Below are 21,035 nucleotides of genomic sequence, written 5' to 3'. Positions count from 1 at the left end.
TCATTCACATTAGATATATTTAATATCCTTGAGAAGTGAATTGGATAGTTTATTATACAGCAAAGTTGCTCATTGGCAACAAAGATCTAAGTTGGAATCGATGAGAATACTGCTTATTTTCAAAAAATTGCATCACTTGGTACGTCAAGCTCAATTGCAAATTGCTACTCAATCTATAATTATTCTTCACGCGGTCAACGAATCAGATGACATCTAGTGAAGGAATCTTCCTCGCCGCCTTTTTTCTATTGGAATCGGATTCCACTGCTTGAACTCGCGCAACTTTCTTATCAGTTTCCTTACCCAGTCAAATTTGCCATTTATTTCTTGAATTTATAAACTTTGCTGACAGCGCCAAGCAATTCCTTAAACTTCAAGGAAGATAGAATATTGGTTACATCACCAAGGCCACTTGTTAGCTTAATTAATGTTCTTGTTTAGCTATATTTTAATGGTGATGAAGAAATCCACGAAGTTGTTGCATTGGTTTCTCATCCGGCAAGATATTTCTTTTTCACTCAAGATTATTTAATCTGTAAAATGACGAAACCTTCTTCTTGATAACTCATTCCCGGCTTATTCCCACCTTCATAGGCCAAGTATATCCTATTCCTTTCCTCCCTCTCTTCCTCTCCAATTTCTTGCGGTGGATTATCTTCGTCTCAAGTTCCTGATACCCGTTCTTGAGATCCTCCAAGGATCTTCAATCGGAAGAGTAATAGAAGCTTTAGTAGTTTTTTTTTGTTCTGTTTCGATTATAAAGTCATCTGTTCTGAACTATTTTGCAGTTGCAGATTTTGAATCATCAGAAAAAGCGGCTGGGTCCTTCATAATGTTCAGTGATACAACAATCGTATAGACCTCATGACGTTCCATTTCTGCTTCCTCCAGTCCTTCTCAGTTGCGTTCCTCTACTGGTTCTACTCCATCCATTGACCTGCACTCCCGCACGACGCCATTCTAGCTCGTTCCATTCTCTCCAAGGAGGACCAGATTTTTGCAGTTAATATTCAGTACAAATCCTCCAAAAGACCATGTTTGCTGAAGGAGATCCACATCTTGCCGGCGATGAAAAGAAGCGAAAGCGAATGCTCTCGAACCGCGAGTCGGCAAAGCGGTCGAGGATGAGGAAGCAGCAGCAACTGCATGATCTGAAAAACCAAATATCAGAGCTCAAGTGCCAAAACGATCAGCTCCTGTTGCAGACCAATACGCTGACACAGCACAACATGCTTTTGGAGTCCAACAACACTGTCTTGAGATACGAGTTGAACTCGCTGAAAGAGAGGCTGCAGTTTCTGAATTCGACGATCCGAATGATGGAGCAGATAAGCGGGATATCGATTGATGTGCTAATGGCTCCAGACCCGCTCCTGATGCCATGGCAGCTTCCTTGTCCCTCGCAGTTGATCATGGCGAATGATGATGGCAACTTCCAGCTCTGAATGATCGTGTTTTATGAGGGAAGCAATTGGTTGAAGCTGTAAACATCTTTTTATGTCCATGAAGGTCCTCTACTATGTGATCTGTTAGGTTGCTTGTTTATGGTTTGATCAAGATATGTTTTGGTGTGCTTGATCATTGTTGTAATTTAGTTTGTCTTTGAATTGTGTATTGCTTGTTGTTGTATTTGTGGTTAAACATACGGAATTATGATAGTGGTTACAACAGCAATGCTATGAATGATAATGATAAGATCAAGTTATCAAAGTATTAGTTTTTCGTTACTGTTGGGCAACAAATTCTTAACATATTATATCACTTTGACTATTTCAAAGGTTTTAGATGATGTCTTTTTTGTTTTTTTTTTAAAAAGAATTCAACTATGATAGCGCTCACCGCTTGCTAAATAGCTAGAATTCAATACAGTTGAAATATCGTTTTTTTTTTTGCCTTGTGAATATTAAAAAACTAAATATATTGGGAAATTCTTGCATCACCTTAAACTGGACCTGAGATACATAGACTTTGTATCATCAAAGACGAGGCAGATTGTTTGGATTCAATTAAAATTTCATTAGAATAATTTTATAAAGATGGTGAGTTTAAAAGAATATATGATATTTATATTGAAATAAGATCTTTTAGATAGAATTTAAAATTATAAGGGTTTAAATTAAAATAGATAATGTTATATTATTATAGAAATATATAAACATGCTTTAAGCACAACAAATAATATCAGTCATAATCTAAATCAGATGTCATATGGGGCGGCTTTGAATAAAATTGATAGTGGGCTCGGAGCAGATTAAGATGACTAGATACTTGCGGTGAGATTTGAAGCAGGTCAAGATAATCGAATGTTTGCAGGTAAGACTCGGAGTATGTCAGGGTGACCGGATGCTCGTGGGAAGGCCTAGAGCAGGTGAGGGTGACCGGATCCAGATGCTCGCGGGGAGGCCCGGAGCAGGTCAAGGTGACCGGATACTTGCAGAAAAATATGAAGCAAGTCAAAAGTGACTAGATGCACGTGGGGAGGCCCAGACCATGAGAGTAATGATGGTCTTTTGTTTGAGGGGAGAATTGTTGGTATTCAATCAAAGTCTCACATTAGAAAAATTTTTTAAAAAAAACATGGGTTTAAAAGGATATAAAATATCTATATTACCTTTTGAGTAGAGCCCAAGAGTAAAACCATAAGAGTCCAGGTCTGAAGTAGACAATATTATGTCATTATGGAAATATGTGAACATCTTTCGGTCACAACAAATGATATCAAAATCATAGTCCAGACTAGGGGTGCAAATGAATTGAGCCGGCTCGCAAGCTTTTCAAGCTGGATCAAAAAAATATTTGATTCGTATTCAAATTTATTGAATTCGAGCCGAACTCGAATATGTTCGAACTTTTTTTCAAGTCAAACTCAAACTCAAATTATATTGTTTGATAGTTCGTCAGCTCGAACTCGAATATACCTATTTCGAGTCAAATTCAAGCCTTAGATTTTTCTACATATTCAGATTGATTCGATTTGTTTACACCCCTTATTCTAGACCAGATGTCTGGTGGGGTGGGCTTAAACAAAATTGCATGAAGACCTGGAGCAAGTCAGGATGATTGAATGCTCACGGGGAGATCTAGAGCAGGTCAAGATGATTAGATGCTCACAAAAAGATCCGAAACAGATCAAGAGTGACCGAATCCAAATGTTTGTGGAGAGATCCGGAATAGGTCAAGATGACCAGAGTGACCAAATGCTCATGAGAAGAACCGGAATAACTCAAATTAAAGTGATTGGATGCTCACGGAAAAGCTCAAACCATAAGAATAATGATGGTCTTCTATTTGAGAGGAGGATTTATTGAGATTCAATCAAAATTTCATATTAGAAAGATTTAAAAAAGATCATAAATTTAAAAGGATGTATAATATCTTTATTAAAATGAGACATTTTGAATAAAATCTGAGAACAAAATCATAGAACCTAAAGTTCAAAATAGACAATATAAGTCATCGTAAACATCCTCACATAAACCTCATTTACTAGATAATGGCATTTATAAAGGCTAGTTAAACTTTATTTACTATAAATTTAATATATTCACGCAAAAATCAACTACGGTAGATTGTGAAATTAATCGGCACAATTAATAGACAGAATTTCTGTAATGAAAACTAAATTTTCAAGCCACTTTATGCGCGCGGCTATGAGAAACTGACGAGTCATCTCTTTTTGAACCCTCAGGTTTTCTTGCCCATGCAGGTGCCTGGTCAGGTCCATAGCGATAATCATAAAAGAGCTCTTCACCAGCTTCGATGTGTTCTTTGGCAAAAATGCCCACTCTGTGGTCACCAGCCACCAGCATAACCTGCAAAATATCGTATTGTCAGGAAACAGATATAATTAGTAAGCTAGATTCAAGTCGTCATTTTAGATAGTGTCAGAACATACAGGCTGAATATGCAAAATAAAAACAAAAATATAATCATGATAAGCAAACTGTGCATGTTTGTTGATATATGTAACTCCCTTATTAACGACAGAAGCATCACAGAGCACAGGTATGTGATTTTAAAACTTACCAAACGAAAGGTATGGGTGGTTTATCTAAAAATTGTAAACCAATTTTCTTTCTCAAAGCGTAGTAGTTCACTTGGTAGAAAATTTAAACTCTAGGAATCGTTACATATTTAAACTCTAGGAACATGTTTGTAACTCCGCCCATGATAAATTACTTTATCACAGCCAATCCCACGCTCGATAAAGAATGAAGGTTACGTTAAATTGTCAATTAACATTAAACTAAGATAAATGTTCCATAAATGAATCATTAAACTATTATATTAATGCTAAATTATTCTCCGGAAGAAATATGTTGTAGGATCTGACTATAACGTCTCAACAAAGGCCACTACATATCAAGAACTCGGATGTAGTATTAAATATGCAAGAATTACGTTACAAGGTTTGACTGTAACGTATCGGCAAAGGCTGCTATATCTCCATACAAATTTAGATATAGTATTAAATAGGCACGAGTTCTTACACATAAATTGAATAAGAACAAATATTATAAAAAAACTAATAGTCTAAAATTTAGAACGTAAAACATAGAAATCATCATTAGTAAAACAATAGAGATAGCAAATACGATGATTAAAAGAATAATTAGTATTTTGTGTGTATAAGAGACAAAATAGGTAGGTAAAAATGTAAAGATGATAGAAAACTCGAGTTTTAAATGATGGTACATAGGAAAGAATAAAACAAGAAATGAAGTGGATATCATTGTAGATAGTTCGTTAAACGATAAAGTTATAGGGGTTGATAGAAAATGGAATAGAATTATAGCTCTCAAAATAGTAATAGCGAAAGAACCTATGAACGTAACTAATTAGTATATATGCATCTCAAATAGTATTAGATGAAGATATCAAATCAAAATTTTAAGACGGCCTAGATAAAGTATTATAAAATATTTCGTTAAATAAAATTAATTTTAAAAGGAAACGATCTTAATAGACATGTCGAACTGAAAAATGAGAAATATGAAAGGATGTATAGGACTTTGAGTTTGGAACAAGAAATGAAAAAGAAAAAACTATATCAGATTTTGTGATAACATATGACTTTATACTAGCTAATATGTTTTTTAAAAAATAAAAGAATACTTGATCGGGTTCAAAAGTGAGAATAATAAATCATAAATTAACTTTCTTATGGTTAGGAAAAGGGATAGAAAGATTTGTAAAGATTGTAAAGTCATTTCTGGAAAAAGCTTAACTACCAAACATAAATTAGTAGTATTGGATATACGACTCACTCATAATAGCAATAGAAGGAAAATATGCAAGACTCATATAATTAAATGATAGAAGTTAAAGAATGGGAAGCAAAACATATTTAAGAAAAAAGATAAGAGTATAAACGGTCGGGAATACAATCAAAGTCTCATGTTAGAAATACACGGAAAATATTATAAATTTTAAAGATAAAAATATCTCCATTAGTATGAAGTCTTTTGAATGAAACCCAAAAATAAATTCATAAAGACTTGCATCCAAAGTGGACAAAATATTATACCATTATGAAGATATGTGAATTCTTTGGTCCTAATATAAATTTTAAGTGACATATATATATAACATGAGATAAGATGATATCAAAATTAAAAATAGTAGCCAAGAGTGTACTTGGTAAGTCTACAAGACATGCACCAAAAATCTTGATGATGGAATGAGAAAGTATAAGAGAAAATGAAGGAAAAACGAACAACCTATAAAGAATTATATATTTGTAAGAATAAGGAAAACTTAAAAGAAATATACAATAGCTAAGAAAAAGGTTAAAAAAAAAAACAGTAAATGACGCAAAGAATGAAACTTTTGAACAGTTATATCGAAAATTGGATACAAAAGAAAGTAAGTAAGAGAGAGGAAGACAAGATATCTTATTCAAATAAGATGTATTAAATATGAATGTAATAGAGTATTAGTAAATGCTGGGGAAATAAAAGACCGATGGAAGAGATATTTTTATTAACTTTTTAATGAAGGTTTAGGTAACCAACTTAACTTAAGTAATTTAAGTAGGTCAAATGAGTATAAAAATTTAAATTTTTACCGTAGAATTCAAACTTCAAAAGTAAAACAAGTTTTAAATGAAAGACAAAATGGAAAAACTATTAAACCAAATGACATTACTATAGAGGTATGAAAGTGCTTAGGGAAACAAGATAATAAATGACTTATAAAATTAAGTAATATAATATTATAAACGAAAAAATATTTGACTGTTGTTTATAAAAGAATAAGGACGACGTACAAAATTGTGCAAATTATAGAGATATTAAGCTAATGAGTCATACCAAACTTTAAAAAGGAATAATAAAAAATAGATTGAGGAAGGAGACTGTGGTAACTAAAGATTAATTTGGAATCATGTCAGGAAAGTCGACAATAGAAGCTATGCATCTTCTCAAACAACTAATTGAAAAATATCAGGAATAAAAGCAAAATCTACGTATGATATTTATTGACTTAGAAAAGCTTATAATGGAAAATTCTAGAAAAAAGATTTGTTGACATAACATATATTGAACTACTTAAGTATATGTATGATGACATAATGACTAAAGTAAATATTTCAGGCGGATTAACTGAAGCATTTGTAATAAAGATAGAGTTATATCAAGATCAACTCTAAGTCTCTATCTTTTTACACAAATCATGTACGAACTCGACACATTCAAGACATAGTACCGTAGTGCATTTTGTTTATTGTTTTGGTAGATAAGATATGTGAAAAAGTAAATGCTAAACTAGAATCTTGACAAGAAATATTAAAAGTGAAAGATTTTAGACCTAGTAGAGTAAAAATAGAAAACATAATATATGAATTTAAGTTTAACAATATTAAACGTAATGAGACAATTAGACCACAAATTGTTTGCAACTAAGAGTTTTAAGTATTTAGGATCATTTTTATAAAATCATGGAGGGATTGAAAGAGAAGTCTTACATAGAATACAAACAAGTCGTTGAAATGGAGGAAAACGTTGGATGTTTTATGTGATCGTAAATTACCTCTAAAATTTAAAGGGAAGTTGTACAAAATCGCGATTAGACCTGCTATGTTATATGACACTAAATGCTTAACTATGACTCGAGCACATAAGCAGAAGATGATAATTGTAGAGATGAGAATATTAAGGTGGATGTATAGATATACGAGAATTGACAGAATAAGAAATGAGAGCATTAGAGAGAAAGTTACTTTTATTAAGGGAAAATTCCGAGAAACAAGTTTAAGATATCAAGGTACTTAGACGAGCAATAAATATTCCAGTTAGATGATGTGAAATTATAACAAATACACACAAGAAATGAAAATGACAAAAAAAAATTATTTAGCAATAATAAAATAAGATAAAACTTATTTAAATATAGATAATGATATAGTAGGTTGTCAACCAGCATTAAAATTATGACAAATATTCAATGAATGAATCCATTAAATTATTGTACTAATGTTAAATTGCTCCCCGGATAGAAAGCATTGTAGGGTCTGACTATAACGTCTTGGCAAGGGTCACTACATCTCCAGAACTCGGATGTAGTGCTAAATATATAAGAGCTCGATTGTAGGATCAGACTGTAACGTATCGGCAAGGATCGCTACATCTCCATGAGAACTTAGGTGTAATGTTAAATATGCAAGAGTTCTTACATTATAGGTTGAATAAGAATAAATATGATAGGAAAACTAATAATTTAATATTTGAAAAATGAAACATAGGAACTCTTACTAGTAAATTAATGTAGATAGTAAATACGATGATTAGGAGAAGAATTAGTATTTTGTGTATACAAGAGATAAAATAGATAGACAATAAGGCAAAACTGAGAAAGAACTCAGGTTTTAAATTATGGTACACATGAAAGAGTAAAGTAAGAAATGGAGTAAATATTGTTGTAGATAATTCGTTAAACGATAAAGTTGTGGAAGTAGTTAAAAAGGAGGATAGAATTATAACCCTTAAAATAATAGTGGCGAAAGAAACTATAAACATAATTAGCATATATACCGTAAGTAGGATTAGATGAAACTACCAAATCAAGATTTTAGGACGACTTGGATGAAATATTACAAAACATTCTGCCAAATAAAATGATTTTAATAGTAGGCGATCAAAATGGGCATGTCAGAGTGAAAAATGAAGAATATGAGAGGGTACATGGGGGTTATGAGTTTGGAACGAGAAATGAGGAAGAAAAAACTATATTAGATTTTATGATAACATATGATCTTATATTAACTAATACGTTTTCAAGAAAAGAAAAGAACACTTAGTCACGTTCAAAAGTGAAAATAATAAATCACAAATTGACTTTATTATGGTTAAGAAGAAAGATAGAAAGATTTGTAAAGATTGCAAGGTCATTGCTGGAGAAAGCTTAACTACCCAACATACATTAGTAGTGTTGGATATACGTCTCAAACATAGTATTATTAGAAAGAAAATATATATGACTCCTAGAATTAAGTAGTGAAAGTTAAAAGATGAAAGCAAAATATATTTAAGGAGAATATATGAGTATAAGGTGATTTTCATACGACATGGGATAAGATGGTATTAAAATTGAAAATAGTATCTAAGAGTATACGTGAGTTAAAAGGACATACACCACTAAGTAAGGAATCTTGATAGTGAAATGAGGCCCCCACGGACTGGATCAGCTGGTAGGGTGCCTGGACGCTTGCATCGAAGGTCGTAGGGTCGAGGGTCGCCAGCTGCACACGGGCGTAAAACATCGGTCTGCTGTGCTTAAATTCCACTCGACCCCCAGTCACCCCTCCCGCCCAGCTTAACCGTGATTTACCCCCTCTAGACATCTATGGGGTCGGACCCAGGGGGCCGCTAAGGTGGCGGTTCCACCTTTTGCATTGATAGTGAAATGAAAAAGTACAAGAGAAAGTGAAAGAAAAATGAATAGCTTATAAGAAATTATATATTTGTAAAAACGAGGAAAACTTAAAAAATATACAAATATACAATAGTCAAGAAAGAAACTAAGAGAGTAGTGACTGAAGCAAAGAATGAAACTTTTGAACGATTATATCAAAAATTATATACAAAAGAAGGTGAAAGAGACATTTATAGAATATCTAAAGTGAGAGAAAGGAAGACAAGAGATTTTATTCAAACAAAATGTATTAAAGATAAATGTAATAAGGTACTGGTAAACAATAGAGAAATAAAAGAGCGGTGGAAGAGATATTTTCATTAACTTTTTAATAAAGATTTAGGTAACCAACTTAACTTAGATAATTTAAACAGGTCAAATGAGCATAGAAAATTAAATTTGTATCATATAATTCAAACTTCAAAAATAGAACAAGTTTTAAATGAAATACAAAATGGAAAAGTCATTGGACTAGATGATATTCCGATAGAGGTATGGAAGTATCTAAGGAAACAAGGTATTAAATAACTTATTAAATTATTTAGCATGATATTGAAAACAAAAAAAATGTCTGATCAATAGAGGATAAATACTCTAATTCCCTTATATAAGAACAAGGAAGACGTACAAAATTGTGCAAACTATAGGGGTATTAAACTAATGAGTCATATTATGAAATTTTAGGGAAAAAATAATAGAAGAAAGATCAAGGAAAGAGACCACAGTGATCAAAAATTAATTTAGGTTCATATCTAAAAGATCGACAATAGAAGCTATATATCTTCTTAGACAATTAATTGAAAAATATCGGAAGCAAAAACAAGATCTACACATAATATTCATTGACTTAGGAAAAATTTATGATAGAGTTTTAAGAAAAATTATATGGAATATTCTAAAAAAAAAAATAGGTGTTAGCATAATATATATTGAACTAAGGATATGTACGAGAATGTAACGACTAGAGTAAAGACTTCAAACGGAGTAACTAAAGTATTTCTAATAAAGCTATGGTTACATCAAGGATTAGCTCTAAGTCCCTATCTTTTTATATTAGTTATAAACGAACTCATTGCACACATTCAAGACACGGTACTGCGGTGACTATTGTTTGCCGATGATATTATTTTAGTAGATAAAATACGTCGAGGAGTAAATACTAAACTAAAATCTTAGCGGAAAATACTAAAAGGAAAATGTTTTAGGTATGGTAGAATAAAGATAGAATATATGATTTAAATTTAGCAATAAGACATAATGAGACAATTGTTAAGATAGGAGATAACGAGTTGCTTGGAACCAAGAGCTTTAGATATTTAGGATCATTTTTGCAAAATGATGGAGGGATTGAGAGAGATGCCTTATATAAAATACAAGCAGGATGATTGAAATGAACGAGAGCATCGGGTATTTTATGTGACCATAAAGTACCTATAAACTGAAAGGAATATTTTACAAAACCGTAGTTAGACATGTTATATTATATGGAGTTGAATGTTGGGCTATGACTCGAGCACATGAGAAGAAGATGAGTGTTGCAGAGATAAGGATATTAAGGTGGATATGTGGATATACGAGAATGGGCAAAATAAGAAATGAGAGCATTAGAGAAAAAGTCAGAGTTACATCTATTGAGGGAAAACTCCGAGAGACATGATAGTACGGGCATGTACTTAAACGACTAATAAATGTTCCAGTTAGGTGATGTGAAACTATGATAAACACGTATATCAAACAAGGAAGAGGAAAATAAAAAAAGACTTGGTTAGCAATAATAAAACAAGATAAAATTTAAATATAGATGATGATATTGTAGGAGATAGAGCTCAATGACGTAAAAGAATTCATATAACCGACCTCGCCTAGTGGGATAAGGTTTGGTTGTTTTTATTGTATAGATCATGAGATAGTAGAGAATAAAACTCAATAATATAGAAAGATCCATATAGCCGATTCCGACTAGTGGGATATTATTTGGTGACTTGGTTGTTGTTGGCGGCTGATCATGCTTGTCTCATGCTAAGATTGAATAGAAATGGCACCATATCAATCTAAATGCAATCTGCTCATTCTTTCAGTTCCACAACTGATAATTTTAATCTTAGAAGATAAGAGGCAGTCTGAAACTAACATTTCGATCAAATGTTTCTCCTAATTAAAGTTTTCAAAAATTAGAAAATTGCTAGTAAATGGAAATGCTTTTGACTACCTTGGCGTAGCAATTCGGATTTGATGAATGGTTAGCAAACTTCAGCTTATCACCCTTCCGATAAGCATCCAACACAAACTGCATACAAGGAATATGTGAAAAATCGCATTAACTAATGATGAGAATAACTCTTCTTGTCATGTCACCGATGACGATGAGTATCAAGATTGCAAGACATTGCAAAACAGAAAACACATAATATGTCAAAACCAAATGGATCTCAACCTGCCGATTCCAACTATTTGAGGACTGCTGCTGCATATTATCTTACCATTTAGTTCTCTATGTAAGGTTGTATCCTTAATATTCTCCTAGTGATTTGAATCTCTTATTAAATTATGTAGTCAACCACACATTGCACAGTGTGCCAACTTCCATGTCAAATGAGTATTAGATATAATATAAAAGAATTACCTGATCATTCAAGTCAAAAAGAAAAGATGAGTTTGCACGGTCATAAATCTTTCCACGTTTATCTGCTTCTCGGTGGGAGATCAATTCACCAGTATATTCACCAAGATAATCGTTCTTGTTAACTGGGTTCTTTTTGTCATGTGAGAAATGTCAATCAGTTGAAAACACTACTGTTTAAAGTAGGAGATAATAAAAATTCAATTACCCTAATAAATGCTCCCCATCCTGCAACATCAGACCTTGCTAACAAGATCTACATGAACAGCAAGAATCACAAAAGACATCAGCATGAACCACCATAAAAGGATGATTAAATACTGAAATATACTAGTACACTCACTCTTTCCTGTTGCTTCAGTAGGAGTTTCATGTTGCCACACTGATAACCATCACCACGAGCTGGTGGCTCACCCAATGATCCATCTCCACAGCTGCGGAAAAGTGATGAATTTACCTTATATATAGGCATGTATGTATTCTTTCAGCAGCAGCAGCAACAACAACAACAACAAAAAAAATGCATGCATGCATGAAATAGTTATTACAGGAGAAGTCCAACTTTCAGAAAGGAATCATCACTTTTTATCAATGATTTAAACTAGGCAATGTGAATGGTTTTTCTGGTGAAAAAGTCCAATGGTAAATTTGTTGTCACGATACGGTATAATAGGTTGTTGTTGATACAATATAATAGGTCTGGGAATAGATCACCCTCGGCGTCCTTCTTGAATAAAGGGAAACCGAAATGAAATATGTCCAATGAAAATATCTTTTTTTCCAGAATTTAGACTCAAAGATGACTATAATGGATTGGATACCTGATCAAGTAATTGAGTAATTTGTCCCTGTCTACAATTTTATGAAATTTCACACCATTGTTTGTTCAATCATCCCAAAAAATTCAACTTAATAAAGTTCTTGCAGTGGACTACTAAATTTGATTTAGCTCTCATTTAGTAAACCTAACTTCATTACCCAACTGTGAATTGGCTTAAGCACATATAGTAGATTGTATAATCTAATTTCCTAAACTTTGCCTTATTTTTAACTGGATTTAACTTATCTTTACTCAGAGCCAACAGCTGCCAATTCAACCACACATATTATACGCCTAAAGAATTGAGTATATTGAGAAGTGAAAACATGATGTAATTGACATCAAATATGAAAGGTAGTTCATGAAGGGCCTTTTGCTCTGATGCAACAGCCAAAGAAGATGTATGTCCTCACTATATGGGGTTGACTAAAGCAAATTGTTCCATTTTCTTCTAAAAACACAGTTAATTGTTCCATTAGTCAAGGAAGTTAAAACTATGACCCACGCTCATATGATTTTTGACAGAGATTAATAATAGTCGTTAGAGCTCAGAAATTTGGGACCATAATTGGCTGTGTATAAGAATACATTTTGCCTTGATGCAAATTGAAGCAGTAAATACAAGAAACAATGTGGGAGCAGCTAGAAAAATAAATGTAAGAAGTTTCTCCTAGATAACTAGATCATATACCTAAAAATATAATCAATAACTCCCTAATGCCTGGCTATAGAAAACCAATAAGTTATTTTCATAACCATAGTTAATCAATTGCCTAATTGTGATAATCACATAACTTTGCACATAATTTATCATATTACAATCAAGGAAAACAATTTTAATTGAGTGACCAAAATTTCAGTCAAATGTAAATTCTTTCAAAAAGAAACAAATCAGTCTTGATCGTGCAAAAAACTCAGTCAATTGAATCGTTGTACTCAAAATTCTGTGACGAAATATTGGATTACCTAACCCAACAATTCCTACAGACATCAGGATCACACTCCCGACCTGCTGCGAAGCACGGACATTGACGGCTTCTGCACTGACTCTTAGCACAATGACATCCTCGGAAGCGATTTTTGCAACCCTTGGAGCACCTAGATACCGAGAAAATAGGAACTAATGAATTATTTAAAAGATGGCAAACATGTTTTGAGATAAATTAAAAAGTTGACACCATGAAGGTATCATAAATCAGCTGTACTAATATATACTTTGGCTTGTCTGTTTTCAGCTTTCATTTTTCAGAAACAGAATTTGAAATTTGAATAAATAAATAAATACTTGTCTTTAATTTCTTTTATACCTTCGAATTTGTTCTAGGTGAGCGGTGTCAAAAAATTAATTATAAGTATATTTTTTTTTCAATTCATAAATCTAAATCAAATAAAAATAGAAAAATTTCCCCAAAGCAAACATTCTTTAACGTACTCAAAGACAAACATGTTTCTTGAAATAATATTAGCTGTCTTCCATTCAATATGCTGTTCAGAGTAGAAACTGACAGAAACAAACAGTTGAATGTCATAATCAGGGGAAGTGAAAGCATACCCACAATACTTCTCACAGCAAGTTCCATTGTGCATACATGGGCATAGTTTTCCACACATCTGTTGACAGCCACATGGCGTATACTGCTTACATGATTGTTGTTTACCATCAGCAATTCTTTTACGAATATAAGGATATCCAGCAGATTTCCAAGTATATTTAAGCTTCCGGGCCTTCCCCCTTCTACGCAGCATTCGTGTTCTAGTGGGCATCTCTTGTTCCTGCGCCAGAACATCAAACTATGCTATAGGGAAGTAAATTTTGACCTTTAAATATGGAATTTGAGGATAAACCTAGGGTGTGAAAGTAATAAGCATGCATAATCAGCTAAAGATATATTTTAGCATAAAAAAAATGCCAGACAATTGGAACAGAATGATAGAATGCAGTAAACAGTAGGTTAGGCTTTCAGTTAATGCTACTATGTTCCAAAAAAACAAGAAGATGCAAGGGGCAAAAGAACAAAAAAAGGGGGCCATTGCTAAATAAATTTAAAATATTGCTAGTATCAGTTTGATTATTTTCTTTAGTCTTAATTCCGTTCTCCTTGGTTGAACTAGAATCTTATCAAAGGATAGGCATCTAGACAAGCAAGCATTGCTACTCAGCAATTTCCTACGCCATGTAACCTTATCTTCTTCCAAGGTAACAGTATTACAAAAGTTAATTGCAGAATAACTACATATGTAAGTAGCAATTACTTTCCACTAGTTTCCTGTATTCTTGAGTACCAACTGACCACTATAATTCACACAATCACCTAATTGTTTGGACATGGATTGCTGCCTCTAAAGTTACTATAATAAACTCATCACCTTGAGTCATTCAGTATCAATTGGAACATAATTTTGTGAAGTGAGACATGCATAGATAATTTAGCACACACCATATGTTCCAGATCTGCTTTCCCATCATCAAAGTATGAATTTGCCAACATGGGTCTGCTTGTTAATGAAGTTCCATAGCTAGCCATATAGCATGCAACTTCCATGCATGTCTTTAGCCCAGAAAGTAGGTTTCTTGCTATGAGACAACTGCAGTATACAAACAATTGAATGAATATGAACTAATACATATATGATACTAAAGAGGATTGACAATAAAACCCATTACAATTTTATTAACTTAAAAATAGTTTAAGCTCATGTCTTATTTACCCCAATATAACTAATTAGAGACACAAAGAATGATAGCTTGATATAAAATAAATATTCCAATTTCCAAATAACTTCACACAAGTATTAACTTAGCAAAACTTTTTTATATCATAGTTCATAAAGTCTTACAGAACAATCAAAAGCTTAATGTAAAGTAAATATTCCAAATAATTTCACAACAAGTATTATCTTGGTAAAACTCACTTATATCATATGCCTCATAAAGTCTTAAAAACAAAATATATATTCTATGTTTGGTTTTTTATGAAGAAAATTAGATTGAATAAAAATAATAATAATCCTTAATCAAACACATAGTGAAATTGAACATGGCCAACCAACTCTTTCAACATTTTGGTTAAAGTACAATGACCAACTGTTTCTTAAAAATTAGGTAAACCTGCTCACCAAAAACCCTGCACAAATCAAGAATAGCAAAGAAATCGAACACAAGTATCACATTGGATTGTTTCATGTCTCAAGCCATCTTTGCATAACTCATGCTGTAAATTGTTTTTTTTTTTTTTTGAAACATTATCTTTCACATGAAGCCGACCGCACCTAGTGGGATAAAGCTTAGTAGTTGTTGTCGTTATATTATCTTTCACATGAAGTTAACAAGTATTATGAATTCAACATATTACCAGTTTTCTCCAAATATCTCAATTCCCTTCAAGTATAGATCCTTCTCCATTGTACTCCAACCAGGAGGGTTTCTGCTAGAAGATGCCTTTACTGTTGTCACTCTATCAGTACCTTTTGCAATCTCTTCTATGGTATTGCTGATGTTACCAGCATGAACATCTTTCCTAGTATGATGTCCAACAGATTCATCCAGAACCTTCTCCTGATTCTGACCATGAGAAGATGTTTCAAAATCTGGACTTTTACTACCAGATGCAGAATTGGGATGTCTGTCTTGTGAGTTAACTTCATTGATCAAACCAACCACTGAACAAGATGGTTTCTTCCTTTTCTTATTAGAGCCAATAAAAATTTCCTCACCGGCCAGTTGTTCTCCAAGTAAGCTCTTTCCATCCTTTGAGGTCTTGCGCTTGCATAGATTTCTCAAAGGAACTTCTGATGATGTTTCTATGTCATCAGTGTCATCATCATTTTGTCTATTGCTTCCATCAGAAGTCTCTGAAGAAGTGAAAGTCCTCTTGGCATCAGTAATCTTTTCAGAAGCAAGTAGTTTTAGACTCTCATCAGGGTTTGAGTCTTCAGATTCAGATGGTAACAATGTATCAAATCTCTCTGCCATTGCTTTAGTTTCTATATCATGTGTAGGTTTGATACCTAGAACTGGACTGGTTTGAGCTTGACTGTCTCCTTTTCTCTGAGACAAAGATGAAAGCATGCCAAATTTTCTCTTGATTACTTGATTAAAAAAGAAGCCTAAAAACTTAAATGTTACCTCATAATCCATATATTGCAAGAACACTACAATATTGCCAACGCTACCAATTGACAATATGTGCATATCTATCTTAGTGCATTTCTAGGAATTATTTGTTCCTATATGAAATACAGTTTGTCCAACAAAGAAAAGCAGAAAGGAATTATGAAGATGAATGAAATATATTTAAGAATCAAGTTTTTAACAAGAAGTAAATATTGATGAATATAACATTATAGAAAAAGGATGGGTGGTTGAAAAAGAGAGTTTGGGATTTGGTATGATTATTGTGTGCCTTTAGTCTAAAAGTAAAATCCAACAAAATATGAGACAATCATACTTAATGAATTTGAGTGTCGGACTAGAAAACAAAACATATGAAATGAAAGTGAGCATGTTAAGATGAATGTGTGAGGTTGCTAAAAGGATTGTTTGAAAGAAAAAAAAAATGTACTATTAGTATTATCAAAGAGTAACTAGTTGCAACTCAAAATAAGAGATCACAAATTTTATAGTTAGACGAGTTAAATCACTTAAAATTGAGGGTGTAGAAAATAAGGAAAATTAAAGAAATCACTAGTCAACTTAAACTAATGTGACTTCTATAATCTAAATGTTACATTACTAGTGATATAGCTTTGCATTAAATTTGACGGAAAGATGAGTTCACGTAACTAACTCTAAATAGTTGGAAATAATGTGCATTGATAACTATCAAGTTGTTTATAGTAGATCCCAAGTACTTGAGACAAACATATTTTGAGGATGTAACTGACTGCAAATAGCTGGGACTACTGTGCCTTATCAAGTTGTTTATATTAGATCCCAAGTATATCTTGATGATGATGATGCTATTTGGTCCTCAATGAAATGTATTGGATAGTGATATGAGTATTAGACAAGCATGAGAATCATACCCTAAGATAGCATTGATCACCACAAGGTTTCCTATTCTCCTCAAGATCAAGACCGGTACACTGTTTTTCACTCTGTCAAGCACAAGGTTATGGAAATGAAAACACATTTTAAAATTTGAACATATAAATTTGAATATAAAAAACCTTCAAAAAGCATGACTGACAGGGATGATTAGATTCTGAGAGCAGCCATGAAGTCGACAGTCAAAGATCTGCCAGTGGTAGCATCTATTCTTCAGTGAAGGCAATATGAATCTAAAGAATCAAATTAGAAAAAGCTAATATTAAACAGAAAACCAGAATATGGTAGAACTTACCAAACAACGGCGACAGAAAAGGTTATCAAAAGAATCTAAAGCTTCGTTGAGAGTCTTATCAACAAATGATCTCTCCTCTGAAATTTTCTCATCAGAAATTTTTAACTCACTTTTGTGTTCTTTGTTATGCTTTGCCAGAAGCAGTTCATACCTATCCTGCAAAAGTAATTTAATATGTATGCTGAAGTTCAATAGAATTTAAGCTAATTCTTCAAAGATGAAAAGCCTACTTCATGAGTATATCATTCAAAGTATAAAGAATGTGATAAAGCAAAGGTATTGTCTCAGAAATTTCAGTAATTTAATGTGATGCATTTAATCCCAGAGTCAAGATACCTCAATTTCATCTTGAGTTCCATCAATAAACTGACGAACAATATTCAGGACTTCCTGATTCGTTCCATGCTCATGAATGGCCTTCCTGTACACAAAAGAGAGATGTCAGATTTTCTAGTTGAAAGTAAGAAATGTATTGGTAGACTTTTTTCTGTGTAGAGTATAACACTGAGGATTTTTCTAGGCACGATGGTTAGGTTCAAGCTTTGAAAACAATTTTTTGGTTACAAGAATAACATACATAATTATCCTCCAGAAATCCCAGATCAGATCAAGTCTCACACAATGGTTGTCCTTTTGGTTAACTTGTTGAGTTGTTGGCATATGCTTATGGTTCTTGAAGGCTTGTACATCATACTTGAACTATAAATCGCCCAACAGAAATATATACACACTGGAATACTCAGATGAGATTACATGTTACATAGAGCACTGTAATTTAATAATTGAGGCATTCAAATATAGAAACTGAGACTATTTGTGAATACACACTGAAAAAAAAATTAAAATGCAATTGTAGTAAGGGCCCTAGATTCAATTAACTTCTTTGAAGTGTCAAACCCAAATGACCACCAGAGCAATAATAAAACTTAAGAAAGGGCCTAAGCTCATCCTTACCACAAAATTTGATCTTCTCCTTCAGAAAACTCATGTTTTTCTTCCTCTGGTTCTTGGATCTCCTCATCAGTATCACTACAGACGAGTGCTTCGTTGCCAACTGAATCATAATAAATCCGTCTTCTTCCAACCACAGACTGATCTTCAGCCATCCTTTGGTTTCTGCAAAGTATAACACATAAAAAAAGAACTACGAAGATCTTACAGCTTACCAAATGCCAAATTTTAGCTAGTGCAGATTTCTCTAACAAAAAGGTTCTTAATAATTTTTGATAGACAGGGAAAGCGGTACAAAAAAAGTTAAAAACAACTTTGGAGTTCTTATACAAAACTATCTTCACCAGTGCAAGGTCAACTTTAAAAGCCATTATAGATCGAAGACATTAATAGAAACTAGAAAATTATACTTGCAAGATAGAATACGGAAACTTGAGAGCTGGGTGTGGCATGAAAACTGCACTCTTCAAATTAATATTCATGCATATGTAAAACAAAAAACTCCAGTGGCATGATATAACTCCAGAAGAATCAAATTTGCTCAACTAACGGTTCTTGGTTCCAGTTGAAGACACAAAGAATACTGAAGACTTGAAAACAATGAATTTTGATACTAGAGTTCATAGATAGCGTGTTCGGAAATCTTCATTCAAATCTCATGTCATGCATAATGCATAGCAAAACTAATGGTATTGAAGCATGCATCTAAGTGGCAAGGCATCATCAGTAGCTAACCATCATATGCAAATGAGTGTTGTCATCAATTCAACGGCAACTCTAACTTAGACAGTCAAGTATTATATCATTATCAAAGCCTTGAGAAAGTTGGCATACACAAACAACAAGATAAGTTTTTTTAAAAAAAAAACAACAAGATAAGGGGTTTTACCATAGGCATCCCATAACTGTTTGAGAGGAAAAAAACAACCTACAACACTTTATTTAGCGTACAAACACCACCCTTCAAAAGTAGAACAAAACTTCCAAATCTCCAGTTTTTCCTTTTTCTCAATCATAGTAGGCACAAAAACAGCTTGATGATAACGAGTCAAACAGTAGAGCTGACAATACCAAACACAATCACACATCTCACTTGCCTCAACGAAAAGCACGATTGATAGAGATAAAACACAAAAGTAACATAACATGATCCAAGATATAAATTGATGACACAAATTCATAGATCTTATAAAAATATTTTTAAAAATATACAATTAGTTTAATGTTATTTTTATTTATATGACAAAATTAACACGACATAACACATATCGTCACACCTACAAATTAGGCTATAAAGCTTACACGAAACCAAAAATAAATAAATGATGCATAAACAGGTCCTTCTCTGCAAACAATATTCCATGTGAATGCAAAATAATTGAAAGATGATCTTAGTAAAAGGTACCAATAAGATATTATTTAATACTTGTCTAAGAATATCCAGGTGGTGTATGGTGGAATCTTCTCAACAAAGGGAAGCTTCAAGAGGCGCAGTACACTCTTGTTACCGCCATTATTTCCAATCACGAGGGTCCCCGACGGTTGAATCTCCTCTTGGATGTGCAATACCTCCTTCTCCCCCGTCCCATTCAACACATCCCATCCGCTCAACGTGCATAGAGCGTTTCCCATCCTGCTCGATAGCATGTTCTCCCCTTTCGACTGTCTCGATGAGCTCCTCGTGGCGGCCTCTGCGGCGGCAGCCACATCAAAGAGCTTACAGGTGTGGATTTGTAAATTCTTCCTATTCCTCTCGATCTTTTCCTATAGCGAGGAAATTAGCATCCAATCTGAATCTGATTTTTGGGGAATTACAACGAGTGCAAGGATTTAGAAGACGAACTTTAATGTAAACCAATCTGGACGCTTTGACTTGCTTCTTCATCTGGGACAATTTCCATTGGAGGTTAGCTATCCCTTCCCTCCCCTGTTCTCCCTCCAATCTCTGTGCAACAAAATTTAGGCGACAAGATGGGGAAGACTAGATTATATTCAGGAGTATTACGAAATAATTAAGATGGAAGCATCAAGGAACTGTGAGAAAGCCACACCTTGGATCGACTAGAAGAGGAATCGGCGGGACGGGAGGCGGTCACCATGGCGGCCTCCTGTCGACGGCGGAAGGATCGAACGGAAGCGTTAAAAGTACGGCCCTTTTTGGGAAGCGATCAGTGAAATAGTTTCCCCCGCTTGTTTAATACCCAACGACGTGAAACCCGAAATAAGGATCCACGTGGCACACAGGCAGTGTGGGTTCCAGATCCACTCCGCCAATGAACTATCACGTTGTTGAGTTATGTTTTCAGGCCTGACCTTTCCCCGTCACCGTTTCTTATCCGATTAGGCGAGCAAATCAAGAATAGCACAATTTTTAAAAAATATATATTTAAAT

The 21,035-nt window shown here is 33.5% G+C and overlaps 2 protein-coding genes across 4 annotated transcripts; one reads left to right on the top strand and one right to left on the bottom strand.

The window, feature by feature from the left end:
* Positions 1-429: 429 nt before the first annotated feature.
* On the top strand, positions 430-1,687 carry LOC122011513 (bZIP transcription factor 53-like). Of its 2 annotated transcripts, none has more exons than XM_042567907.1 (2): positions 430-715; positions 795-1,687. In XM_042567907.1, the coding sequence occupies exon 2, from the start codon at positions 1,035-1,037 to the stop codon at positions 1,443-1,445; it is 411 nt and encodes a 136-aa protein (XP_042423841.1). In that variant the 5' UTR covers positions 430-715; positions 795-1,034; the 3' UTR covers positions 1,446-1,687. The 2 variants fall into 2 exon arrangements, with proteins under 2 accessions (XP_042423841.1, XP_042423840.1); XM_042567906.1 differs by having other exon boundaries at positions 789-1,687.
* A 1,864-nt stretch (positions 1,688-3,551) lies between these two features.
* LOC122012549 (histone-lysine N-methyltransferase EZ3-like) lies at positions 3,552-20,850 on the bottom strand. Of its 2 annotated transcripts, XM_042569120.1 has the most exons (17): positions 20,695-20,850; positions 20,487-20,588; positions 20,070-20,407; positions 18,647-18,808; positions 18,029-18,113; positions 17,693-17,848; positions 17,540-17,587; positions 17,376-17,447; positions 15,704-16,398; positions 14,789-14,936; positions 13,903-14,123; positions 13,317-13,448; positions 11,874-11,964; positions 11,739-11,786; positions 11,534-11,662; positions 11,120-11,197; positions 3,552-3,812 (listed from the first exon to the last, which is right to left on the bottom strand). In XM_042569120.1, the coding sequence occupies exons 1-17, from the start codon at positions 20,740-20,742 to the stop codon at positions 3,627-3,629; spliced, it is 2,739 nt and encodes a 912-aa protein (XP_042425054.1). In that variant the 5' UTR covers positions 20,743-20,850; the 3' UTR covers positions 3,552-3,626. The 2 variants fall into 2 exon arrangements, with proteins under 2 accessions (XP_042425054.1, XP_042425055.1); XM_042569121.1 differs by lacking the exons at positions 3,552-3,812; positions 11,120-11,197 and having other exon boundaries at positions 11,577-11,655.
* Between the last annotated feature and the right edge of the window lie 185 nt (positions 20,851-21,035).

The sequence above is a fragment of the Zingiber officinale genome, chromosome 8A (assembly GCF_018446385.1).
Source record: "Zingiber officinale cultivar Zhangliang chromosome 8A, Zo_v1.1, whole genome shotgun sequence".
NCBI lineage: Eukaryota > Viridiplantae > Streptophyta > Magnoliopsida > Zingiberales > Zingiberaceae > Zingiber > Zingiber officinale.
This window is presented reverse-complemented; position numbering and strand designations above follow the sequence as displayed.

Excerpts from the sequence above, each read along its gene's own strand:
- LOC122011513 (XM_042567907.1), top strand. The coding sequence starts at position 1,035 with ATGTTTGCTGAAGGAGATCCACATCTTGCCGGCGATGAAAAGAAGCGA.
- LOC122012549 (XM_042569120.1), bottom strand. The coding sequence starts at position 20,742 with ATGGTGACCGCCTCCCGTCCCGCCGATTCCTCTTCTAGTCGATCCAAG. Across the intron at positions 18,114-18,646 it reads GGAGAAGATCAAATTTTGTG|GAAGGCCATTCATGAGCATG; the intron begins GTAAGGATGAGC and ends TTTTGTGTACAG. Across the intron at positions 16,399-17,375 it reads GTGATCAATGCTATCTTAGG|AGAAAAGGAGACAGTCAAGC; the intron begins GTATGATTCTCA and ends TCTTTGTCTCAG.